Source organism: Nymphalis io, chromosome 15 (assembly GCF_905147045.1).
Source record: "Nymphalis io chromosome 15, ilAglIoxx1.1, whole genome shotgun sequence".
NCBI lineage: Eukaryota > Metazoa > Arthropoda > Insecta > Lepidoptera > Nymphalidae > Nymphalis > Nymphalis io.
Window position 1 is genome coordinate 2,607,504 of NC_065902.1, and position 27,934 is coordinate 2,635,437.

General features: G+C 34.0%; 3 protein-coding genes across 4 annotated transcripts; all 3 read left to right on the forward strand.

The window, feature by feature from the left end:
- The first annotated feature begins 32 nt into the window (after nucleotides 1-32).
- On the forward strand, nucleotides 33-7,688 carry LOC126773582 (arginine-glutamic acid dipeptide repeats protein). Its single transcript, XM_050494546.1, has one exon. The coding sequence runs from the start codon at nucleotides 402-404 to the stop codon at nucleotides 5,856-5,858; it is 5,457 nt and encodes a 1,818-aa protein (XP_050350503.1). The 5' UTR covers nucleotides 33-401; the 3' UTR covers nucleotides 5,859-7,688.
- A 3,830-nt stretch (nucleotides 7,689-11,518) lies between these two features.
- LOC126773597 (uncharacterized) lies at nucleotides 11,519-16,009 on the forward strand. The gene is made up of 9 exons (XM_050494573.1): nucleotides 11,519-11,970; nucleotides 12,047-12,179; nucleotides 12,994-13,106; nucleotides 13,816-14,013; nucleotides 14,179-14,365; nucleotides 14,557-14,672; nucleotides 14,922-15,110; nucleotides 15,520-15,624; nucleotides 15,868-16,009. The coding sequence occupies exons 1-9, from the start codon at nucleotides 11,578-11,580 to the stop codon at nucleotides 15,964-15,966; spliced, it is 1,533 nt and encodes a 510-aa protein (XP_050350530.1). The 5' UTR covers nucleotides 11,519-11,577; the 3' UTR covers nucleotides 15,967-16,009.
- Nucleotides 16,010-17,595: 1,586 nt separating this feature from the next.
- On the forward strand, nucleotides 17,596-26,902 carry LOC126773590 (uncharacterized). 2 transcript variants are annotated; one of them, XM_050494560.1, is made up of 11 exons: nucleotides 17,596-17,820; nucleotides 17,909-18,020; nucleotides 18,232-18,363; nucleotides 19,045-19,103; nucleotides 20,967-21,123; nucleotides 21,528-21,696; nucleotides 22,317-22,499; nucleotides 23,237-23,384; nucleotides 23,734-24,648; nucleotides 25,174-25,264; nucleotides 25,600-26,902. In XM_050494560.1, the coding sequence occupies exons 1-11, from the start codon at nucleotides 17,790-17,792 to the stop codon at nucleotides 25,784-25,786; spliced, it is 2,184 nt and encodes a 727-aa protein (XP_050350517.1). In that variant the 5' UTR covers nucleotides 17,596-17,789; the 3' UTR covers nucleotides 25,787-26,902. The 2 variants fall into 2 exon arrangements, with proteins under 2 accessions (XP_050350517.1, XP_050350518.1); XM_050494561.1 differs by lacking the exons at nucleotides 17,596-17,820; nucleotides 17,909-18,020; nucleotides 18,232-18,363; nucleotides 19,045-19,103 and adding an exon at nucleotides 20,449-20,583.
- Nucleotides 26,903-27,934: the final 1,032 nt, after the last annotated feature.

The following is a 27,934-nucleotide window of genomic DNA, read 5'->3' on the forward strand; positions in this document are numbered from 1 at the left end:
TATAGATATTAATTTGTCTATGGCAAGAGCCAAAGAAAGGTGAAGCTAAACAAAAGGGTAGCATGTAGATAGCATTTGCTAAATTATTGGTGAAATATAAGAAAGAACAAAAATTTTGCAAGTATTTTTATGAAGTGAATAAGTGACTTTGATTCTTATTATAAATGTGTATCGTAAGTGTCAATAAATTGAAGCACAATGCATCCTGTAATGGTGGCCATTAGGAGTAATAATTATGTATATTGGCATACTTACTGTTTTACGAACCATCAATGATACTTCTAAAGTTGAACTATAGTGTGCGTTTATATAAAATTTACACAAAACACTATGTAAACGTTTCAGTGTTTATATTATGTGAGTGAAAGATTATAACCCAGTGTAAATAATTTATCAATACCATGGCCCAAAATCAAGGGGACATTCAAGTGACACCGACTCAACCTGTAAAAGATAAAGATATTTACGCTTGTCTTCCTGATATACGTACAAACGGTCCTCTCGGTTCTGACGAACCGTGTTCTGGTGGTGAAGAATTGCGATGGTTGCCAGCTCAGGCTACGGACAGAGATCTGGTTATGTACTTGAGGGCCGCACGCTCTATGGCAGCGTTTGCAGGTATGTGTGACGGAGGATCACCTGATGATGGCTGTGTAGCAGCGAGTCGTGATGATACTACTATTAATGCTTTAGACGTCCTACATGATTCAGGTTATGATCCTGGTAGGGCACTGCAAGCACTTGTTAAATGTCCCGTCCCAAAAGGAATTGAAAAAAAATGGACAGAGGAGGAAACTAAACGATTTGTTAAGGGTATTCGTCAATTTGGTAAGAACTTCTTTAAGATTAAAAAGGATTTACTTCCTCATAAGGATACAGCTGAGTTAGTTGAATTTTATTATTTGTGGAAAAAGACTCCAGGTGCTAGCAGCAACAGACCTCATAGAAGACGTCGTCAAGCATCATTGAGACGTGTTCGAAATACACGAAATTCCCGTGCGGGTACACCTAAAGAACAAACACCTGAAGCTACACCCACTGTGCCAGATACAAATGGTTCTCGACCATCACCTATTCCTAAAGAGGCAGGGGAAATGAGTTCAGTTACAGAAGATGAAAATTCTGAAGATGATAGTGACTCTAGAGAAGCAGGTGACCTTGCCAAAGTTGACAATGGTAGAGTTGATAATCCAGAAGATTCACCAAGCAGAATGAGAACTAGAAATAAATCAAAAGAACAAACTACTCCAAATGGCAAAAAGGTTCAAGATGAAAGTGATAATGACTCAAAATCTAAAAAACCTACTAACAAACAAACTACACAGAGTACAAATAATAATATTCAAGAAAAGGTATTGTCCTCACCTCTTAGCAAGGAAAATAAGAAGAAAGTAGCAAATGGTAAAGTTGATGTGTCAAAAGTTAAAAAACGACTACCAGATGATACAAAACCTGAAGGAATTATGGATGGTGATGTACAAATGAAGAAGAAGAAAGCCGCAGAACCACCAGAAAGTCCATCAGAGAGCCTAACTAATGATAGTTTTCCAGCGATGGATGAAACAGAAAGTGCTGAACAAGAAGTAGAAGCATGTGACTTTAGTTTTAATAAAACTGACAAAGAAAATACTGACCAAAATAAAGAAACTGAACCAGACCTGGCTCAGAAGCCTATGGAAACACAAATTAAATCTGAAATTAATTCTGAATCTACTATTAAATTAGAAAAAGATCTTTTACCTCCAATTTATAAAGCAGTGCCCGAAAAAGATGATAGAACTGCGCTAGATTTAAAAACTGATTCCAATAAAAATCTAGAAAATATGGAACAAAGAACTCATTCTCTATTTCCTAAAACAGAACTTATTATACCTAAGGTAACACCAATGTCTACAGAAGTTATGGAAAAAATTAAAATAAAAGAAGAAATTGATATGGAAGAACAAACACTTAATTTGCAAAAGGAAGAATTTCAAAAAGATCCACTAGCACACAATTTTTCAGGACATGCATTAAGTCAATCTAGCAAACCATTAAACTTAGAAAATACAAACTATTTTCTCAAAGACAATCATATGTATAATCCAAAACTTAACCACAATATTAAAATTGAAGGGGTTTCAAGTAATATATTCAATCCAGCCTTATCCAAAGATAATTCAATAATAAGAAATACAAAAGATTTTGCCAGTGGAATGCCACCATTTTCATATCCATCCAGTATCAATTTTAACAGTGATCCTAATAAACACAATCCTCTTATGAACCCATTAAAAACTGTTATCAAGTTAGAACCCAGAGATGAAACTAATGATATGAAAAATCAAAATACTCCTGAAATATTTACTGCTACAATATCAACTGCGAACAAAGTAGATTCACCTAGTACACCGCGCTTAGAGTCTATGCAAAGGATTAGTCCTTCACCAACAAATACGCGCGCCTCTTCACCACCACATATGGAACATCCAGTTACTACAAACACTGAACCTATTTCACCTGCTAATGCACAAGAAATGAAATCTCAAGAATCGGATGCTGAAGATAAACAACCTACTGATTTAAAAACACAGCCAATGTCGAAACATGATGGTCAAAATACTAATTTAAGACAACCATTATTTCAACCACCAAGACCAGAAAATCTTGGTGTTAGATCAACTGAGGCTCCTAATACACCAGTATCTGGTCAAAATATGCCACCTCCTCTTAGCCAACCATCCATGACAGGACTTTTACCTCCAGGCCCTCTTATATCTGTTGGGAGTGGATCTAATGTTGGGCCGTATGGGTTTATGCCAGCATCTTTATATGGTCATCCAGGACATCCAGGCTTAGAAAAGCCAACTGCTTTACCACCTTTAATGCAACAAGTTCCTTCATCCCATAGTCATTCTGCTTCAAATTTGATTTCTCAACAAACAAACCAAAATGATTCTATGCCACAAGATCTTAAAATTAAACAGGAAGTTCAAGATAATATGCCTGCTAATTTATCCACACAAAATGTGTCGGATCCCTTGCAGTCACTTAAAGAAGTAAAAGTGCCTGGTTATCCTATTGGAAGTGCGATTGCACAGCATTTAAGTTCTGAGAGGGACAGAGAATCAAGCGTCGAAAATAATAGTCGACCTCCAAGCCAACCACCTAACAATGATAGTTCAAATATGCCAAGTGCTTTTCTTGGACCGAGGATAGAAAGTATTAAGAAAGAACCAGATTTCTTACATCAACCACATATAACACCTGTATCAACGAGTCAAGGTAGCGGATCAGACACAGGAAGTACTGCCCCGCCCGTGAAGAGTCCTCATACACCTACACCTATCAAAAGTCAGCCAGGTCATAATGGAACGCCGGGCCATCCACGTCCTTCGGCTACGACATCACCCTTTTCAAGACATATGACGAGCCCCTCTCAGCCAAGACAGATTTCAGCTTCACCTGTTCAACCACATACTCCTGTCTCACATTCGGCTCTGAATTTAATGAACCCAACACCACTTACAATACCAGCAACGATGTCTGGTCCTATAATTCATTCTCAGCAGCATGGACCGCCTCATCCGTTTGCTTCACCGCTTCATCATCCACATCACCATTTACTTCATCCATCTTCCATTTTCCAACTGTCTGCTGCGGCAGCGGCACACGCTATGCATCCCTACTATTCACACCCGCATCCCGGTTACTCTATGCCTTACCCTTATCCTTATGGTCCCATACCACAGCATCACCCAATACCGCAAATGCATCCAGCTTCAAGTACACCAGGAAGACATGAACCAGTAAAACCAGCAACTATAGAATCAACTACTATGCTAAGTGCTCATCATAGCACTAGTTCATCAGTAACGACAAGATCACTTAGAGAAATTTCTGAAAGTTCTGATGATCCAAGAAATCCAAATGCAACAGAAAGACACCAGTTGCACGAAACGACTATGACTCATCATCATTCAACGAGTCATCATAGTGCAGTCCACACTAGTACAGAAAAACAACCCAGCCACGTAGGAGGAGGCACCAACCATACCCTTTCTATATCGCATTCTACATCGAGTAGTTCATCACAATCGATTCAGCATAAAATAAATACACAGCAAAAGTCCAGTTCACATTCAAGTTCTCCTCTTCATTTATCGGCCAGTGTGTCGCAAACAACTAGTAGTTCTTCAAGTGTCAATGTTAATAACCATACGCATCATCATTCGCATCATCTTGCTCACCATCCAGAACGGCTATCTCCTGCGGATTCAATGCTTCTGAGACATCACCCTAAAATGTTACCAGGAAACCCAAATCATCTTATGATTCAACCTCCTTCTATGGGTCATCCAGGATTAAGTCTAGGCTTACAACCTGGCCCTGGGCCAAGTTCCATTGAAAGTTTACGACTTCACGCTCAAGCTGCAGCTGGGTTACAATCTTCGCATAACAGATCGGGTTCGCCTCATCAATTACCGCATGGTCATCCACACTTACGTGGTCCACAGCGACAAATACAAGACGATAATCCCGAACTAAAACTCGAAACACAGTCGCAACCTGAAGAAGAGGAAATACCCAGTCCTGCACATATACCTCATGGCCCTAGTCCTGAACCTAAAATAGAAGATACCGAATGTCATAGATCACAATCTGCAATATTTTTAAGACATTGGAATCGCGGAGATTACAATTCATGCACACGTACTGATCTTATATTTAAACCAGTTCCGGAGTCTAAACTTGCTCGCAAAAGAGAAGAACGATTGAGAAAGCAAGCGGAAAGGGATAGAGAGGAAAGAGAGAAAATAGCTCAGCAAGCTCACAGAAAAATAGCTACTCCTGAAAAGCCCGAGACAAAACCGCCTTCGAGAGGTGCTATTGAAACGATAACATCTCCGTATGACAGATTTCCTCGTCCTCCTGGATATCCCGACACGCCAGCTTTACGCCAATTATCAGAGTATGCCCGGCCACATGCAGGTTTTAGTCCAGGCAATATTCCTCGACATTGCATGGATCCAATGTTACAGTATCAATTAAGTTCTATGTATGGCGCCGCTGGCGCAAGAGAGCGACTAGAACTAGAACACCTTGAAAGAGAAAAAAGAGACAGGGAAATAAGAGAGTTAAGAGAACGCGAATTAAACGATCGATTAAAAGAAGAACTACTTAAAAATAATGTCGGGCCGCGTGCTCTAGATCCTCACTGGCTTGAAATGCATAGAAGGTATGGAATGCCACCACCGCCACCACAGGGAGCAATTCCTGTACAGTTTGGATTATATCCACCAGGACACGGCCCCGCAGCACTTTCACAATTAGAAAGAGAACGACTTGAACGGCTTGGAATTCCACCTGCGGGAGCAGGAGGCCCACCTCAATCAGTTCCAGTATCGGGTGCATCACATCATCCACATCACCCACACCCAGGCGTAGCAGCTGCACAGTTAGAGGCAGCTGAAAGACTAGCGTTAGCCGCAGATCCGATGGTACGGTTGCAGATGGCAGGAATTAATCCGGAATATCATGCACACACTCATGCTCACACTCATGCGCATTCACATACACATTTACACCTACATCCTGGACAGCAAGCCGCTCAGGCCCAACAGGACGCACTAGGATTAAGCCTAGGTGCAGGCACGCCTTATAGGCCACTGCCACATCCAGATCTGCTAGGCAGGCCATACGCTGAGCAGCTGGCCCAGCAAGCTGCTGCTCATGAGCAATTACAACGACAATTGTTGCTAGAACGTGAGCGGGGTTTCTTGCATCCGGCTCACCATGAAGATTTTCTCCGGCAGCAGCGCGAGCGTGAGCTTAAAGTGAGGGCGCTCGAAGAGGCGGCACGCGCCTCGAGACCGTAGTGTCCCGCACGCCTCCCGCCCGACGACGCTGTTGTGGTAATCGAGTGAAGTGAGGCTCCTCCGGTCGTGAGGCCTTTGTAACAATACTTCAAAGTGTTCATGCGCTAGTGTTACGCAAGTTAGAACCGAATGGTTTTTATTTTAACGTGTGACGATACCTGTAATTTATATTTACAACTTAAGTATTTAAGTTTTTATAATATTTTTATAGTCGCATGGTCGTATAGTACGCTTGTTTCCATGCTCAAATTTATTTCATAACGACTAGTCATAATTAAATTTTATTTGTAGAGAACGAGATGAGTCACACATTTTTACATAGAGTGCTGTTAGTCTAAATTATTGTTTTATATTTTAATAATTATACAGTTTAAGGTGCTGGTTATCATTCATTAATATACGAATGGACCACTGGGCTACATTAATTAATGTAGAGAGTAAACTTTATTTTTATGTTTATGACATAATAATAGTTAATCATTATATTGTTAATGAACTTGAGACAAAAGTAGGGTCTGTGACTTGCCTTCTAATCGACTTGCCTTTTCGTGTACTTGAAAATAGAGTATGTGTCTTTCTATCTATATTGTCAAAAAGTATACTTATTTGTAATAGAACCCGTTTGAGTACTTTATTTTTTTTTAATTTTCTAATACGCAATAACTATAACGCTAACAACAACATATCAATTTAAAGTCTTAAACGAGTTGTATTTCCTAACGTTCTTCTTTATATTGACAGATTGCAATTACTTTTATTTAAAGCAGTCTAATTTTGATAGATTGGAAAGGTGTAAATGTCGACCTTGCAAATTGTGAGCTCATTCGACCATTAATGATAGTAATATATTTTTTTAATTCGTATAGAGCTCCATTATTGAAATTAACTGTGTTATGACTGCTAATTATGTATGTTATGTATTCAATGAATATTAATAACCTATTAAGATATTTAATTGATTCTTACATTTTTGTGTAAATGTAATATAAAAGAATCAATTCAAGTTACAGTCATTTATATCATAACTGAGGGAATGTTTTAGGTAAAACAATCTGTTTTTCAAGTACAAATCATTGAAAAGCTACTTGAAATATTGTACAATAAAATAACGATGTCTTAATATTGTTAACAGTCATAACACAAAGCTGTTTAGTTTACGACGCATTAGTTTTACTGCAAATTTATTGCCGACAATAAAATATTATTAAGTACAAAGTATTTTAAATATACCAGCGCAATATTTCACAATTTTCTTGTGAACTATAAATGTCGGCAATATTTGTGCAGTTTATTTAATAATTTACAATTTGACTTAATGATAAAAAATTAACTACTTATACCTACTTAAATACTCTTGCAATGTGTAAAAAACTTAACCGTGAAAGGATAACATAAAAAATGGTTTTAAACCAATAATTATTTGTTTATCTAAATTAAAAAATGTCGCAAAAAAAATAGAAGTGTGATTTAATACTTGTAAATTATATTAGTATTTTTCAACCACTGTACACATTAATATTCTTTATTGCACTATGTAAAATAAAACCCTTTGTAATAAATAGATTCTCTAGCGATGAAATAAAATTAAATTTATAGATTATTCTAGATTAAATAAATTTCAAAATGTCGCTTGGTAGGTATTATGTTTATAATGCCATAGTTACTTTCCGATTTTAAAAAGAGAATGAGTATTATTTTTAGAAAAAAATATATCTTTTAATTAAGTGGTTGAGTGTCGGATTAAATTTTCATTTATTTAGACAATAAGGTTAAATGGATGTCTTAGTGCTTTTGTGTAAATTTTTTTGAATAATATATGTGAAAAAAATCCTTATGTTGTTTATCTGTCATAACCACCGATAATATTAATTTAAAAATATTTAAATCGAAATATTGATTGGCTCCTTATGAAAAAATTGTTTCTATGTTAGTATGCCTCTTCTCTAAATATTTTAGGGATATGAATAACGAACAAACAAATTTTCATTACTGTCAAGTAAATAGAAAACGTTGTTTTATTAGAGCAGCGATACTTAACCTTTTCTTTATAGGGGCCACAAACACGTTGTTAGTCATGGTATCGTGGACCGCAAACTAAGTATTTAGTTGCCTAAATATACCATACGATACGTTAGGTTTCGGGATTGTGTCAACTTATATAAAACAACTATGAACGGATTTATCGAACGGTGTTAATAAAAACCTTTGAAATTTAGAATAGCTTAAAATGAAGTAACATCAAGGGGGCCAACCACAAGTCCCGGTTCAAGAAACTTACTAGGAAGTTGACTGTGTTAATATTTCCGCGCCCCGGAAATCACGTAAAGCCGCTGATCCTTCGCCCTAACTCCGGTCTTATCTTATCGGATTATGAGAATGAGAGGGTATATGTAATGTTTTTGGAAAGCATTTGTGCATTGTTATATTTTCGGATCTTGTCTCCTTTTACGATCGAAATCAGTCACGTGGGTAATATTATATTTAAACATAGCCTCAGTCTTCAAATATGACCTAATATGGCCTCCTGGCCCTATAAAAGCTGTGAAAGAAACAGCAAATTATTATCCACTATATATGATATGATATCCAATGATATACGTTTATTTAGGTATATAGTTAATTTTCTGTGCCCTGTGGCAGGACTGTGTGCAGGTCATGGTAGTCGGTAGCATGCTCAAGCGACCCCGTGGCGCTCCTCGTTAAGACGGAAAAGAGGACCGCTGGCTTTTTAGTCGGTATTCCTACATACTCCCCCACTGTTCCCGTGGGGGAAATGCCTAATGCGTATTTCCAGCGTTTAAAAAAAAGAGCTGTGTGCAGTTTTGCCTGGGTAGGAGTTTAATTTTAACAGAAGAGAACATTTTATTTAACTCCTTGCCAAACGCCTATTTGCTGCCGTCCTAAATATATGAAATATGATAGATATACGATATAAAACAATAGTAAGGATGTTTAAGAAAAATGTGATAGGAAAAATAATCGCCTCTCGAGTTCCATTTATTTATTAATTGTTGATAATGACAAATATGACTAGTACTTATTTTTCGAAATTATTTTATAAAAAAAGAAGAAAGCTGAATACCTATATAACTGTCAAAGTGTCATAATTTTTTTACCATGCAGAAGTTTGATATTATTTTACGTTACCAAGAGATTGATTGATCGATATACAAACAAAAAGAGAAATAAAAATAAGGTATGGGACTAACGAGTAACACTGGATTATTGGCTAGCGTGCTGCAAAAATCTGCAGCGAATAAACAAAAAGAAACTGACATAGTGAGTACCGCGTGTAAAAAAATATACGATATTACATATGTACCTACATACTTATACCCTTATACATACAATGACGTAACTAACTGCACCCTGCGATTTCACTTGCATTTTTATTTTTCATATTAATCTCGCAATTTATATTAAAGTAACAAACTGTAAACGTCCTGGTGAAAAACGAGAGGGTTTTTTAAAGCTTCTTCGTCCTCGCTCCAATGGGGTTTCACATGTGGAAGATTTTCATCCGACACATGCAGGCTTCCTCACGATACTTCACTTCACTTCCTTCACAAGATGAATTATAAACAAAAATTAAGCACATGAAAATTCAGTGGTGCTTGACCGGGTTTGAACACGTAATTTAAGATTAAAATTCACGTGTTCTTGAACGGTCATTAAATAAATGTTATGTATATAAATGACGTATTATATTTAAAGTAGATTCTAATTTGTTATTATTAACTTTGCCACAAGCAGCTGACAGTTATATTAACCTACATTATTCAATTTAATCTATCAATAAATTAGAAAAACACAAATGTGTACAAATTAAGCAAAGGCGATGTACTTATTATTTATTATATTAGTTATTATTTATTTTTTCTGAAAATTGATTCTATTTTTTGTAGTTTTGAATTTGTTACGCGTTTAAAGTAACTAAATTGATATTGTATTTAAAATCAATGATTGTAAATAAATAAATTTGCTCTTATGTGTATTTAGGGTAATTTAGAGTTACGATGCGAAGTGACACCAGCGCCGTTCATGCTACGCCCTTATGCAAGCCTCTACAACCCTTTCTCGAACGCTTGCTCCGTTCTATGCAACCATCCAGCTGATTCTACTGCTAAAGAGTTTGTGAAAAAAGCAAAAGACGCATGGGTACAGTTTATTATTATCTTATTGGCCTTTTTGTTAAATATTGCAACGTTTACATTTTAAATCCTTTTTTTTTTCAGTATCTCGAAGGCAAGGCCCATTATTTTCAAGAGGACTTAACTAAGTTTCAAGATCAGAATGAAAAAGAAAAAAATAGGACACCGCATGATATTGTCACAGAAGATATGTTTAGAAGGTAAATGGTAATAAAATAGATCAGCACTATTTTGCCTATTGTATTTTTTCATTTATTTATAACATCTTAATTATTCCATTAGTAAATAGTAACTGATATTTTTTTTCAGGTATACAGAAACAGACTCTCGTCCTCTTACACCAGCTCCGACTTTAGCGAGCGGCAAATCCAGAGGTTCGAGAAGATGTCTCACACCCGACCAGCCACATCAAAAGATGACTATCGTTCTCGATTTGAGGAGAAGTCATAGTCAGGTGCCTTGTTATTATTTACAATAGAGACGTCATAATTATATTTAATTGAAGAGAACCTTTATTCTTTACGTTATGAGACCAGAAACATTTAGATTGATATATGTGAATTTTCGGAATATGATATGTTGCATCAATCAGCATGGAATGGCATTGTTTCGTTTTAAATAATGTCCTATGATTTTGGATAGTGAGATAGTCAGAGATTAGTTTCTTACATAAGCTATACTCTCTAGTGATAGTAATGCCTATAGTCAGCCTATATTTCTGCGCATTTTGACGACGTTTTTAACTTGATTTATTACTTAATAGGAAACTTTCTACTATCACGGTTACGCGACTTCAGAGATGACAACAGGACACACGCCGAGCGCCAACGAAAGGTCCACGTTACCGTCACTCAATCTCTCTGGCAGCGCTCACAACCGTCTTGTGAATGGTCAATGCGAACAGTTACCACCGTTGGCTTCCCCTTTAATTTTATCCAAAAGAACTACTAAAGAGCCCATTAGCGTGAGAAGCATTAAAAAGGTAAGCTTACAATTATATTTATGGCTTATTAGATTACTTTAATAAAGATACTGATGAAATTACCAACACTTATACCTTTTAATTGTATTTTTAACCGACTTCAAATAGAAGAAAGGATCTCAACTCTAACATCTATTTTTAAAATGCTTTAGATACTATTATTATGATAAATATTATAATAAAATGAAGTCACAGGAACCTGCCGTACTTTAACTCATATCTAGGTATCTACATATATTTTATATTATACATAGAAATTACATACCTTACATTTAAAATTTTGTAAACTTTTCTAACTTTTAATTTGTTTTTAACTAAGGCAAGCCCAAATATCACCATTTTTATGCCCACGTAGGCACTAATATCTAGATGGTTGAATATTAATAATCTCAATGACCCTGGAACTTTAATCATCTACTCAAAGATTTACTAGACCGTGTTAGATATTTAATATGTTATGACAGATAAGTGATAATCAATAGCTGACTGACGTTAGAGATAGTGTGACTTTCACATAGCTACGGTCAGGTACACTTTCACACGTTTCAAATTGAACCTCTCGAAAACATCGTTACCGAATTTCAAAATGTTACCATTTCTGATATCAAAGACTAAATTAATGCAAATTAAAAAACAAAAACCGAACGAGCAAAAGTCAAAAGCGAAAACGGTGTTTAAAACGGGAAATAATTTAGCTAAGTCTAAACCGAGACGCGTGAAACGTAAACCTCTGAATATTCCAATGGCTATTTCAACGACGCCGTGTGATTGTGCACTGATGCACGTGACGAGGATAGTTTTAAACTACGCCCCAAAAAGTAGGAAGCGTGGTGCATCGAATATAGTATTTTCGGTGACGTCTTGGGGTACAGGGCAACAGAAAAGGCTTAAACTGCCTAGTATTCAAATAAAAAAGAAGTTCATAAAGAAAGAAAATACGTTAGCATATGATAGTAATGATTTTTTTAAAAAACTCGAGGTAATCCTATTTAACCCACTGAAGATTAGCATCAGATATTTATTCGAATTTTAAAACAACGTTTAATTTTTTTCAGAACCAACTAAAAGCTTTAAATCTAGGAAAAGTACTTAAGAACAAGAAAAGTGAAACACCAGCTTCACAGCGATCCGTGGGAGGAAAGGAAGCTGATAATGACCATGAGCATATCGCAAACGTCGATGAGAATAGTAATTTATTAAACATAAACATTAATTAAACATAATCGCTTGACCCAGTAAGTAATGACTATTGCTCAGGGTAATGGCGTCGTATATATATTGAGACGATTTGGTGCCTATTTTACCCCGCTGCTCCAATACAGTTTTTTGAATACACATGAGACAGATTTCCATTAGAAATAGACCTGATCCACCTGGCAAGGTAAGAAATAATAACCATTCTTTACCTCGCCAATGCGCTACCAACCTTGGGAACGAAGATGTTATGTCCTTTGTGCCTGTAGTTACACTGGCTCACTCACCCTTCAAACCGAAACGCAACCATACTAAGTATTGCTGCTTAGCGGCAGAATATCTGATGAGTGAGTGGTATGTAGTGGTGGAAGGTTTGGAGCTTATTCCACCACACTGCTTCAATGCGGATTGGTGGAATACACATGTGGCAGAATTTTAGTGAAATTAGACAAATGCAGGTTTCCTCACGATGTTTTCCTTCACCGCCAAGCGCCAGATGAATTTATAAACACAAATTAATCACATGAAAATCAGTGGTGCTTGCCCGGGTTTGAACCCACGATCATCGGTTAAGATTCCCGCGTTCTAACCACTGGGCCATCTCGACTTTTTTTTAATAATAATTTTTTTATTTTCATATTTTGTTTGCAGATTATTCGCATACATCCATTAATCTATATATATATATATATATACACATACATATTCCGAAATATTATATAAATATATAATATCTAATTGTGTATTATTACAAAAATATTTTAATAAAATCAAGTACCTACTTAATTTGATACATTAATTTTCAAAGGTGGTGAAGTTCGGCGACGTGGTAAAAGACGCCGTAAGGGCAGACCTGGAGGTAGTGATCGTTTGACTTCAGCTGGACTAGCAGCCCAAGCTCAGCAGGACCCTGAAACACAAGTATGAATTTATTAAAACCCATGATACCACCTTATTCTTTAAATAATATTAATAATGCTTCTGAAATCCATACCACAAGTTATAATGCAATTTATAATGTGACGTACAATTCTAACGTGTTACCAAATTGCCTAGTTGTCCCACACCTCTCGATAAGATTCTTCGAAGAATCATCCACAATGGTTATATGGTAACATTGAAATACATTTCACGAGAAATAATAAAAAAAATAGTTACAGAACTAGTCTCCAGTTGAAACTGAACTCTTAATACTCTATAAACGTATTAATTACTGTTAGGCAATATTGTTGAAGCTGTAAGGCTATCCAACATATATATATTAAGAGGATCCTATAGACTGGTGGTAGACCTTTGTGCAAGCTCGTCTGGGTAGGTACCACCCACTCATCAGATATTCTACCGCAAAACAGCAGTACTTGGTATTGTTGTGTTCCGGTTTGAAGGGTGAGTGAGCCAGTGTAATTACAGGCACAAGGGACATAACATCTTAGTCCCCAAGGTTGGTGGCGCATTGGTGTTGTAAGCGATGGTTAAAATTTCTTACAACGCCAATGTCTATGGGCGTTGGTGACCACTTACCATCACGTGGCCCATATGTTCGTCCGCCTTCCTATTCTATAAAAAAAAGGCCAATTACTAATTTTTTAACTAGTTTGACGTATTCCTAACTAAAAGTACATTTTATTAGATCGCAGGTATAGTTACGGACTCCCAAAATCCTAGTTCCCGATGCTCGATATCTCAAGCGGTTGAGGATGATATTATTCTGCCGGTGATCAAGACTAGTGTAGCGAAAAAGACAGACTCATTCCTTGACGATGATATTTTGAAGTATTTACATAGGGAGGTGGATGAAGAAGCTATCGAGACTGAATTCGACACTAAGGTTTGACGTTTACAATATATTCATTCGTAGCAGTTAACATCATCGATAAAAGGGAAATCCCTTGTAGTATAAACAAAAAAGTGACATAAAGTGCTGGGCTAAGCCACCTATTCATTTTGAGGAGATTTGGATTTTTTTCAATTTTCAATTTTCTAAATGTTTCAGCGTCGGTATGTCCTAGAAGAAGCATTTCGGACTCGTCCCGAGCGTCCCTACTCTCAAGAAATGCAGAATCTTCTTCGTGAGCTACGAATACCGGCAGTCAGCTTGGGTGATTGGCTTCACATACCAAGAGTGTTTTCCAGACAGAACGCCCAGTTCAGCTTGCCGATCGATTCCAACGCTTTAGAAAGTAGGAACTGGATACAATTATAACTTTATTATAGCACTATGCCTACATCTAAATCACATTATTTACCATACTTACATAGGTACCTCAGCAATATTCATAGTAATCTTTTGAAATATGATTTAAGTAAAGTTTTAGTTAAGTTAAGCATTTTATAATAGCGTGAATTACTTTTTTTAAAATTAAATATTTAGCCCTAACACCAATGCAGTATGCAGCACGGTTCGTAATATTGAAAAAATCAAAACAACTCCTTTACTTGACCGTTTTGAGGAAGTTCAGACAAAGAGGATACAGGATGCCAATAAAAGTAAGCATTTCAACGAACTCTTATTCTCTTTTAATTTTCATAACACATGTTCAGATTATCTTAAAATTTTTACTATATACGCGCTGTTTATTTACCTTTTAAAAGATTAGTTTTGTTTTGTTTCGCTACTTAACTAAGAAAAATATAACTGCGACAGATGTGTGTCGATTGTTCTAATAAGCAAATTTGAAAAATATGTCCTACTACATATTTATATCTACAAATACAAGATTAGTAGATATTTTTTAGAACTTACAAGAAGGTCTTATGCTTATGATGGGTGGCATTCTTTCACTGGAACAAGCAAAGCAGTTTGGAAGCATCATGGAATGGGATGATTACGAAGAAGACGAGAACATTCCCGATGAGATTAAACTTACCCTTCTCGAAACTGGTTATAGAAAAGACTATCATATGGAAGGAGGCGATACAGGCGAGGTTACAAGCATGATTTATAAAAACTTTGTTAGGAATTTGTTAAATCTTTAAAAATTACTAAATTGTCTATGGTCTCATCTCATCCCAATATTCTTGATAATTCAGTTCGCCACAAGTCTACGTGTGAATAAGGTCTATGTCAGTTACCTCAGTAACAATTAGCACGTACCTATTATAAATAGTGTAGGTATTGTTAAATAAACATGGCAAGAGTCTATTATATCAAAAATAATATTATTGTATACCTCGTTGGTCTTGTGTCTAATTTATAAGACTGGATCCTGAGGTCCTTGGCACGCCGGCTTTTGCCGATAAAAATCTATTGGATTTTTCTGGCAGAAAATTTTCAATAAAGTAAATAATTTTTTTTCAAATTTTAAGTATAGTTAATCAGAAACTTTATTTTCAGTCTGATGCACAAACGATAAAATACAGAACTTGGTGCGGTCTATGCGGAATTTGCGAACGAATGTACGGGCGCTTTCCGCCTCGAGATAAGGACCCTCCTGACGGTGTACGTGTTTTACGAAAATATATATATTTTTATATTGTTTAATATTTGAATAAATAAATATACTTTTTTTCGCTATCGTAATAATTGTCGAAAGTAATTATTGTAAGGCTTTATAAATATAAAGATTGGTTATAGAATCATACCAGTTTCAGTACAGTTGATACCTTCAAATGATATTTATTTTTCTTGGCCTTTATTTGTTTAACCCGCCAATGTTTTTACCGTATTTTTTTATATTCACAGATGGAACTTAGCGATTTTACTATGATAGAAACGAAGCTTGCTATGTTAAAAGTACACTGTGGACTCATTGAAGTGCTAAATACAATTAGAATACGATAGCTTATTATTTATTTACCTCCTATGATATATTTTTGTATGAATAATTTGTACATGTAGTTTTGTTAAAATAAACAATTTTTAAATTTTATTCGCTTTTTAATATAAAATGTTAATTTTAACAATTTTTTTAAATCTGAAAACGTATAACATATTGTTGAACAATGATAGTTATTAATATTCCTAAAAATTATCAAATAAAATTTCGTAAGTATGATATTCATCTTATAAATAATATGCCCTCTATCTTTATGAGAATTGATGAATATTGAAAATTAGTGGGAAAATATATTTTTTATGTAAACAAAGAGGGCCTATATAAACTTTCTACGGAAGATTTATGTTATAGGTTAGAATTGATTATTATAATTTTATAAATTAGTTAAACATTTTTTTTTTTTTTTTATAGAATAGGAAGGCGGACGAGCATATGGGCCACCTGATGGTAAGTGGTCACCAACGCTCTTAGACATTAGCATTGTAAGAAATGTCAACCATCGCTTACATATCCAATGCGCCACCAACCTTGGGAACTAAGATTTTATGTCCCTTGTGCCTGTAATTACACTGGCTCACTCACCCTTCAAACCGGAACACAACAATATCAAGTATTGCTGTTTTGCGGTAGAATATCTGATGAGTGGGTGGTACCTACCCAGACGAGCTTGCACAAAGCCCTACCACCAGTAAGTACCACCACCAGTATGCCATGTTAGAAAAAAATTAGTTAATTTGTGAACATAAATCAGTTTGAATTTGTATATTTCGAAAAAAAAAAACATTTTTTTCATAAGGAACCTATCAAAAGAATGTATATAAATAAAATAATTAAAACCCGTTCCAATATAAAAAATTATATAAATGGTGGAAAATACTTATTGTATAATATGGACAGCGAAAAAAATATTCAATTCTGATTACTCTCTATTAAGTAATAAGATCATGATTTGATTCTATTCTGGCGTTAATACAACAGTGTGTGCAATTAAGGGCATTTTCAATAGCATGTGTACTTTGCCAATTTTTTATGCGAAAAGTGATTAATTAGAAATTCATAAGTAATGTTATTTATTTTAATTTTCACGGATAAAATAATTTATTACTTCAAGATAATTTTAATTGTGAATTAATTAATGATTTATAAAATATTTTTATATTAATACCAACATAAGTACCATTACGAATCATTTTAAAATGTTCAACTTATGCTAGGCGATTTTCATTATAATAGATTAACTTGTTATCATAGTTTGCAATTTGGTGTAATGCGTGATTTTCTCAATATATAAATTAAATGTGGTCTGTATACACTGTGCCTTTGTATAATTTTGACTAGTTAATGTGAACGCACTCTATATTTTAATTTATTTTGCTTAATCTGTGGCACTTTATTTATTAATGTAAGAAACAGTGCAGTACACTTATGAATGTTATCGACTATCATTTTGAAAAAATTGTTGTAAATTAAATTAAAAATCCCACAAATATTTTTATATAATTTTAGAAATATTTTTATATAATAATATTGTTTTTCAGAAATCTTATAATTGTTTGAATTTTGAAACTAGAAAAAGTATCTGCATTCTATCATTTAATTTTGTCGATATCGACCACATATGTTTATATGTCATACTTGCGTGTACAGCACTACTTACGTTAAACCGTTTTTATTACAAAACTATTTTTGTACTTCGTTGTAGCGTAACGAATTTATTTAGGCTAATGAAAAATAAACAATTGACTTTTAACGTACAGGCGTGACAATTTCCAGGTTAAAATAATTAATACTACTGTAAATATTATTGTGTGAAGTTCGACAAAAAAAAATGAGTCTAGACGGTGATCGAAGCACTGACGGTGAGTGTAATTTTAAATGTTTATTATTGTGACTATGCGTTGGTATACTTCCTCATTACTGACTTGCATGGTTTATTTTCATTTTTAGAATATATCGTCACGGCCCTGCAGATCTTTCATTATTGCGGTGCTAATAGTACTAATACTTTACGGGTTGATGATTTAATGGACAAATTCGCGCCTTTTGTCAAAACAAATAAGTAAGTAAATGATTTATTTTTAAAAATATATTAATCTTATATTTTGCTATAATACAATTTTATCGATATACTTTAAAGTTCTTGCTTAATTATTTTATTTTATTTGAAATTTCTTGACATTATTGACAAAAACATATAATAACAAAGTATAATGAAGATAAAAACATACTTAGTTTTATAACAAAACAATGTAACTTGATTCTTTGTATAGGGCTGAGTATAGTTATCTCCGATCACTATTGGACCCCAATCAGAGCAATCCTGAGATAACAGTTTCAATGCTGGCATCAACATTGAACAAATACAGCGAAAACCAAAAAGTTAAAGTTGACTTGGATGAAAGGTAATAATAATTTTTTATCAAAAAAACAAATGTTTTATTAATAAATATTAATTAATTATTCAAAAAAAAAACAAAACATTTGTGTTTCTTATCTAAAAAAAAATAGAATAATTATATTATATAGTTTTTAATTAATTTAAATGTTCATGTTCATAAGTATTTTTTTTTTTTCACAATTAATGATATTCCTTGGTGAACATTTAAAAGTGAGAATGCCAAATGTTCCAAAAATATGAAGTTCTTTATTTTATTCGCTATCACCTTTAACCTGGTGGTAGGGCTTGGTGCCAACTTGTCTGGGTTAGAACAACCCACTTTTCAGATACTCAATTGCTAATAGCATTACTGTTAACTTTGTAACAGTAGTCGTTATGTTCAGGTTTGAAGGGCGAATGAGCCAGTGTAATTACAGGCATATTTTAGTTCCCAAGGTTGGTGACACATTGGCCGTTATTATTTTTAACAATGCCATGCCGTTTAAGAATGTCTATGGGCAATGGTAACCATTTACAATTTCATAGTCTGCATAAAATAAAAAATAAAAAAGTTAGCCTTCATTCCGAACTAAAACCTTGATAGCATGCAATGGCATCTACTTTACTACATACTGTGCATAGTGGTGATGTTATTTTATCAATCATATAAGCACTGTATTATAATATAATTTCTTATCTATTGCAGTTTTAATCTGAAGAGTGGACAGGGCCCACATGATTCTGATTCTGGCATATCTACTGATGGTAAGTACACTTGAAATATACATCTTGACATTATATAATTATAGTGAAAATGTGTTTGTTTAATATTGTTAATGTTGAAAGACATATAAAAAAATGATTATTATTGTTATTTAGTGCCTTCTGCACGTTGAAAAAATTACTCTGCAATCGCAGACTTAAGATCCCTGTGCGCATACAACTCCTACATTATTACATCTGGCCTATACTTCTTTACGGATGCGAGGCGTGGACAATTAAAGAAGACCTCAAAAAACGTATAGAAGCTTTCGAGATGTGGGCTTATAGACGTATGTTGGCCATTAGTTGGACTCAAAAGGTCTCGAACGTGGAAGTTCTGTGACGCGTCAACCAAAAACGGCAACTTTTGGAGACTGTCAAGAAGAGAAAAGTTGCATATCTCGGACACGTGCTCAGGCATGAAAGATATGAACTTTTGCAACTGATTATGATCGGAAAAGTTGCCGGAAGGAGAGCTGTTGGGCGCAGAAAAGTCTTGGCTGTGCAACATCCGTGAATGGACGGGAATCGCGAGTGCTGCCGAACTCTTTCGCCTCGCGAAGAACAAGAAGGAGTATTTAAAGCTGACTGCCAACCTTCGCTAGTCGGAGTGGCACTCGAAGAAGAAGAAGTTATTGAGTAATTAATCTTTGTTTGTTAAAGAGGATGCTTATTTTTAGAAACATCTAGAGATTTATGTAAATAAAATATAATAGGACAGAAAAGCTTTTATTAATTAATTATTAACTAACAAAAAAAAACAACAGCCACAAAGTATCCATTTCCGTATACCTCATGATGAAAAAAAAAGAAAGTTTTTTTTTAAAACGAATATATAATAATATTATCTATTAATAAATATTTATGTGTAATATAAATAAAAGTATGTTCAAAGAAGACATTATTAATATTTTATGCAGTTTGTGGGGCTACTATTTTTGTTTTTTAATGTTATGGACAATTTTATCAGTACAAATTTAATACAAGCTATTCATAATAAATGACGTATGTATATACAAACTCATAAATACACATAGTTATATATGTTTTATAATTTCTAATTATTATATGCAAATTACATTACAATATGTCTACTTAAATAGTTTTTTAGTTTAATTACTACATAGCACAAATAACCATAATCGTAACTGAAGTATCCAAAGAATTAAATAATTGTACGAAGTTTTAAAATTGGAATTCATTCAATAAAACTAAAATTGTATATACAATTTCTGCACTCATTTCGTCACTTGAATCTTGAGTAAATATTTGCTTTAATTTCTGTCACATATGTTAATTATCTGAAGTGTATCTGATAAAGGCATTCTCGGTCCAGTTTTCATTTGATTTCACAGCAAAATGTTCGTTTTTCTGTACAATTTTCTTTCTTTTATCGTAGTTATAATGTTTGTTTATAATATTTTACTTTTTAACCGTGTTTTATGGAGATTTTTGAGGAGTTTGATTACTGTTAATAATAATGGTGAGATAAATATACGTACAATATTTTTAGTTTGACGTCATTGAGCACATTTCTCATATTTATAGTCAAGTTTATTAATATGAAATTCTTACTAATATTTACTTAAAATGTAAATTTTATTTCTTGTATGGTTATTATGTAGTTGACCTTCTGTAAGTAAACAAATACTGATGAGGTATTTATACTATTTTCTAACAGTAATTATATGAAAATAGTCAGTTTGAAATAAATAGTAATTTTCTGGATATAAATTACGGCATCTACCCGTAGGATGAATTGTTTCTAATTGATAAACGCTCATTGTTTTAACTGTCTCTATAAATGTGTTGTCCATTACTGTATGTAATAATGATATAATTGTGATGTTTTAATTTTGTCACCAGGATTTCAATTGCTAGAAGAGTTGCAATGCGAGTTGCGCGAAAAGTCCCACTTGGCCCACCAACTGCGCACGCAACTCGAATACTCGGACCGGCACCACGAGGAGGCGCTGGCGGCGCTCAGCGCGGAGCGGGACACTCTGCGGGCACATCTTAATATGTACGTTCTAGAACCATATATACTTGTACGTTGTATTTTTATATTTACAGAAATGATTAATTTCACAGATCAAGTTAACAAATACTTTACTTCGACGTTCCAAATTAAAAAAAAAAAAAACTAGTTTATATATATATTTTTAAATTATGTTATTTTATCAAAGATGAATTTGGGTAAAAAGACCGGATTCCCTTAATAATTAAGATTTATTTGTCTTAATATTACGTAATTTTTTTTAGTGTAAAACCAGGCTTTATTATTCATGTTTCGCGTATGACGATGTAATAAATCGTTTAAGATCGATAATTTCTACGGATGAAGGTGATCGCTCAATGAGCTTGCACCCACGTCTCTAATCACTAGACTAACAACGTAGTGAAAGTATCGTATGTTTCAATGCACAGGTTACGCGAGGAGTCGTCGTCGCTGAGCAGGGCGCGGCGCGACTACGAGGAGGCGTGCGAGCGGCTGTGCGGCGCCGAGCGCGCGCTGGGCGACGCGCGCCGCGACCTCGACACGTCGCGCCGCGCCGCGCGCGTGCTCACCGAGCAGGTCGCGCTGCTGGAGACCGAGGCGAGTCGCGCGCTCAATCACTACTACACTCTGCTATTGTTGTGATGATCATATCATTTTCAGCAATGTCTCAGACACATTTTTTTATTTATTTTTTTATAGAATAGGAAGACGGACGAGCATATAGGCCACCTGATGGTAAGCGGTCACCAACGCCCTTAGACATTGGCATTCTATACATAACCAATGCGCCACCAACCTTGGGAACTAAGATTTTATGTCCCTTGTGCCAGTATAATTACACTGGCTCACTCACCCTTCAAACCGGAACACAACAATATCAAGTGCTGTTTCGCGGTAGAATATCTGATGAGTGGGTGGTACCTACCCAGACGAGCATGCACAAAGCCCTACCACTAGTAATTTACATAGTCTGTAATTTCACATATATGTTAAGTTTTGAATAAACTTTGACTTTGTTTTTAGCAATTATTTAAATATTGCTTGCAAACCACTTTAATTAAAAATGCTCAAATTATGGTAAAGGAAAACAAGTGTGTTGTATTTTTAGTAAGACACTAGAACATGCACTGGAAATCCACAGTTACCTTCGATGAAATGCCGAATTTTATATAAACTATGTTCCAAAATATTACAACTTATTTCTCTCTCATTTATAGAAACTGACCCTCCAAGAATTGTTATCTAAATCTAAAGAAGAATGTCATCGTATCAACGACATGTACGCGTCTCGGCAGTCCACCCTACTAGTAGAGAATGAGACCCTGAGAACGGAGCATGCTCATCTAACAGCTCGTCTGCAGGACCAGGATGAGTTTATGCAACATATTATAAAGGAAAAAGTGAGTCAATTCATTATATAACTAATTTATATCCAACTACACAACTCACTTCATTCATCTATTATTCCACCATTAAAAATCAAATGTGACTATGTCAGAAAAAGACAAAAAAAAAATACTATTCAATATAAGATGCCTCGTATAACATAAATCCAAACAAATAAATAAACTCCACTAAACTATGGTTAACTTAATTCAAGGTTAACCCTCTTTATCTTTTATTCCTGGCATTAATATATTTATATCATGACTAATACTAACAATATATATACATGCATAGAGAAGTAAATGTATAACTGTTATTTTGTTGAATCCATTAAGGATTATGATCCACATTTGTTATTAACAAAGTAAATTTTAACTATTTATAAATTCCCAATACAATAGCACATTTAAAACCATTACAAATAACCTCATTTCATTACTTGAGCCGGTTTTTCTATTTGAGCCGGTTGGCGTGGTTGGTAGAACACTTGCCATTCACGCCGAAGGTTGTGGGTTCGATTCCCACCCAGGACAGACATTTGTGTGCATGAACATGTCTGTTTGTCCTGAGTCTGGGTGTAATTATCTATATAAGTATGTATTTACAAAAGAAAAGTAGTATATGTAGTATATCAGTTGTCTGGTTTCCATAGCACAAGCTTTCTACAAGCTTAATTTGAGATCAGATGGCCGTGTGTGAAAAATGTCCCAGGATATATTATTAATATTATTATTATTATTACTTATTTCAGGATCTTCTAGAAATGGAACTAAAAGATATGCTGAATAAATCCAATCAAAATCACTTGCGCTTGGACCGCTCAATCGATGTCAGCTACACGGAGGACCAGATGTTAACAGCGCTGGACACTCTTAATGCTGATAGCAGATTTACACAAGGTAAATAGTAATTAATACACAGGAATTATGACTTCTATCTATTTTTAATATTTTTAAGTTAATGCTCGAAACATGTTTTCATTTAAATCATGCCACATGTGAATATCATACTATTCAGCATAAAACTTTAAAAGCAGATGTATTTTTTCTTAAGAAAAATTATTATGATTTTGTTTGTGCTAATAAATATTTCAATATTCGCCCAGCTCAACAAACACATATGTAATACATGATATTATTAGTATTAATTTAAAGTTGAGGATTGTAAACCCCATCTCAATTTAATAAAGCTTAATTTCGCTTAACCATACACTAATGCTTTGTACACAATCGCTCGCTAATTGTTTAGAAGGTTTGCTGGATGAAGAATCGTTTGTAAAGGCTCTCAAAGAGGATCAGGGTCGGGCTACGAATATGTCCCTCTTCGATGAAATACGATTGAGTTTTTGTAACATGTCCAGACATAATATCACCGATCTCAACTCTACTCAGCCTTCCGATAAGCTATCAGAACACGACAACTCCCTAATAACAGTTGCCACGCAAACAGAGAATGAACTTTATTCAGTAGACATAAAGGACGATATTTGTAAATTATGTAAACATAAAACTCATGACGATTATGATCCGTTAAGGAATAGTACAACGCAAACTGATGAAAAAGAACAGTATTCGTATAACAATAAAGACGATATTTGCTTAAACGATGATGAAATTCAAAATAAAATAAAATATGACATTACATTAAGTACATCCTCTAGTCAAACGATAGATTTACCATTAACTGACCCTCATGCATACATACATAACATGCAATATAAAAAAATCGGGACACAGAACAAAATGACGAACACGAGTTGGCAATTATTGGAAGTGTTCAAAGACATTGAAGTGATGAATTTCGGTACACAGACGGATGCAATTGAAATTCAACCTTATGCGAATAACAATAACATACCAGTTTGTATTGAATGTCACAAGTGTGTTGAATGCGAAAGATTAAATAAATACACAGCGAAGTTAGAAAGTGAATTAAAACACGCGCAACGTACTGCAGAAGAATTGCAAATAGAATTACACAAATATGAAATTAATTTAAACATATTGAAGCGATATGTAGATGACAGAAATGAGGATAATCATTATTTGAAAACAGTTGTAGCAAATTTAAGAGCCCAGCTTGATGTACTAGAAGGCGCATGCGCAAATCAATCAATCAATCAAGTCTATGTCACACGCTCAACGGGAAATCAGACAGAAAGTGGTAAATTTGTAGCGTGTAGCATATATGTAATAATAGATATCAACTTAATGTAGAGTAGGTGTAATCACTTGTTTGTATTGTTTAATAAAATTAGATTTTAATTATAGTATTATTGAAAATTGTATTTTTTTTTGTAATAATTAAGCCTTAATTTATAAATAAATGTTGTTGTTTTTGGGTTTTGGTGATGGAAACGTAAGATTAAATGAAATTTTAGATATTTGTATCAGTTTTTTTAGAATACAGGTTTAGTTTGACATAGGCCTGGAGTTAGTGACGGATAATTCCATACTTGTAACAAATAATTAGGATTTTGTCACCATCTCAAGGTCAATATTTAGTTGTGATTGTTTTTTATAGTTGCTAATAACATAGTATAACACTAATTATTTTTTAACACAGGTGAATTAATATTTCATATAAAAATACATAAAAAAAAATTAATTAATAACTTTTATTAAAATAAATATAAAAAATGTGTATTAATATTTAGTGCATTACAATAATAATATCTGTTTATTGCAGAGCAATCATCGGTGTCCATTCAGGCCGATATACCTTGCACCGACTGTGCTAAACGTCACACTCCACATAGCGGTCTTGGGAAATATTTGTGGTATGTCTTATCATATATTATTAAAATCAGGGACGAGACAATTATTAAAGTGACATATAATAAAGCCAGAGATACAATCTAGTGGTTAAATAATAATTAATTGAAAAATTGTATCAAAACAATATATAAATAGTGGAATAAATAAATCTGCTTGCTTCTGCTTAATTTAACTCATCAAGAAACATTGCACTGGCATTTGACTTTGGAATTTTGTGCTTGTATGGCTCTAATGAGTTTTATAAATAAGTTACAGTTGGTATCGCAAAGAAATACACAAAATATAAGTCTGTTTTTACACTACGAAAATTAACTGTATATATTTTGTCTGCCCGCAGGGAGCCGCTGAAGTGCGTGTTCCAGCTGCTGGCGGTGCTGTGCTTCGTGTGCGCGCTGTGTGCGCTGTGCGGCGTGTCGCGCGCTCGGCGCTCGTGTCGCGAGCCGCTGCCGTGGCGCTGGCTGCAGCTGCACGACCTGCTCGACCTGCTGCTGTCCGTGGAGTACGTCGCCGACGTACCCATGTGAGGGCCTCGCCTACAATTCAATGTGTTCTGTTCTATAACATATGTCTTAAGCTGTAAGTAGCAGAGTTAAATACCAAATGTTTACATTATTTCTGTTAATTATTGTAATATAAAATTTGTATATGCCGCTTGTTATACGATATACTTACTGCAATCAGTTTTAACCGTTATAAATGTCATTACTCATTTTAATGTAACTATTACTGCAATTAAATTTGAAAAAAGTTAATTGATCTTGTAAAATTTGACCTCTAAACACTACAAGTTACATAAAAACTAGTATAAATACATGTATAAATATTGTATATTAAAAACTGGTGATATTTTAAACTTTTTTACTGGTGGTAGGGCTTTGTGCAAGCTCGTCTGGGTAGGTACCACCCACTCATCAGATATTCTACCGCAAAACAGCAATACTTGATATTGTTGTGTTCCGGTTTGAAGGGTGAGTGAGCCAGTGTAATTACAGGCACAAGGGACATAAAATCTTAGTTCCCAAGGTTGGTGGCGCATTGGATATGTAAGCGATGGTTGACATTTCTTACAATGCCAATGTCTAAGAGCGTTGGTGACCACTTACCATCAGGTGGCCCATATGCTCGTCCGCCTTCCTATTCTATAAAAAAAAAAAAAAAAACTATACTTTCTTAATAATCTTTGTCTTGAAATAATCAATATTGGCCAAATATTCATGACAATTTACATTCATAAAGGTTATATCTTTTCTGAATACATGCAAAATTATTTTGTAATGATTGCTGTAAACTTGACAGTATATTGACAAGTAAAATATATGGATCATCCATAGATATGAACGGAGCTAAAGTTCTTAAAAAAATTAACCACTCTTTAGAATGAGACAAAGCTATGAAAAATGTAAAAAGAAAAGCTCTGACAACTGCTGGCCTAACCATCGCTTTGTCTCTCTCACACATTCTTGCCCTTATTTACTTCACTGGATACGGTACCTTCAGTCCATGTCTATGAAATCAACTTGTAATGCCAAATTATATAACGGCCAATTTTTTTTTAATTTTTCTTTGTTTTTTTTTTTCTTATTAACATATTTCATTTTATCTTTTTGGATTTTCTTTTCAAATAAAAAGATAAAACTGATTTATTTTCATAACTTGTTATTAATTATTTCTAAAATACATTTTAACTTTAATATTTAATGTAAATGTACATCTTTAATGGATAAAGTATGTCTGTTAGTCTGTTACAGATTACCTTAATAATAGATATTTTATTATTTACATCACAAGATTTGTTATAAAAAAAATCAATTTTATCTCTACTTACCTAGTAAAGTATGGTTAAGTTTTACTAATATTTTAAAGATATTTTTAAATATTTGTATTCATTCTTAGCATTTAATTTTGCATTGTTAGGCATATCTATCTAATATTACCTTTTATAAACATTAATTTGATAATTTCTTTTTTTGTTAAATATTAAAAATTTCTATTAACGTAAAATGTCTTCCCAGTTTCTTAATACTGTTTTATAAATTTATTATTTTATTTGTTTGAATATAATAAAATTGAATTTGAAATTATATATATATATATATATATATATATATATATATATGTATGTATGCATAAAAATTTATGTTGGTTCGAGATGAATACTTGACACTGACTGATCAAAATTAAAGTTAGTGCATATTTTATTTTAATGGAGAAGGTTTTTGTATTATCCACTTTGTTGTAACTCACAGCTAGATGTGGCTGCAGCTCTTCAACTTATATACCGTTCAACCAATCGCAATTTTATTAATGGTATGCATATTCAGGCAGGACAATGTCTGCCTGGTTTGCCATTATTCTATTAAATTGAATTAAATTTTTTCAATTTGGTTAGTAAATATTTAGGTTTATCTCACTATTGCCATTTTTTTTTCTATCTGAATGGGAGAATTGTATTACCATTTTCCCTCCAAATGAGTGTTAAGATTACGAATGAAATGGATTGAACATAATGAATGTTATCGAACAATTATTTTTTAATGTGAAAATTAAAAACTGCCAGTATATTTAAAAGTAGTATCTTATGTAATTAAAGCATTTAAACTATCTCAAATTTCTATTTCAAAGAAAATAGTGAGATCAACACAATAATATATAATTTAAACTTTTGCTAACAA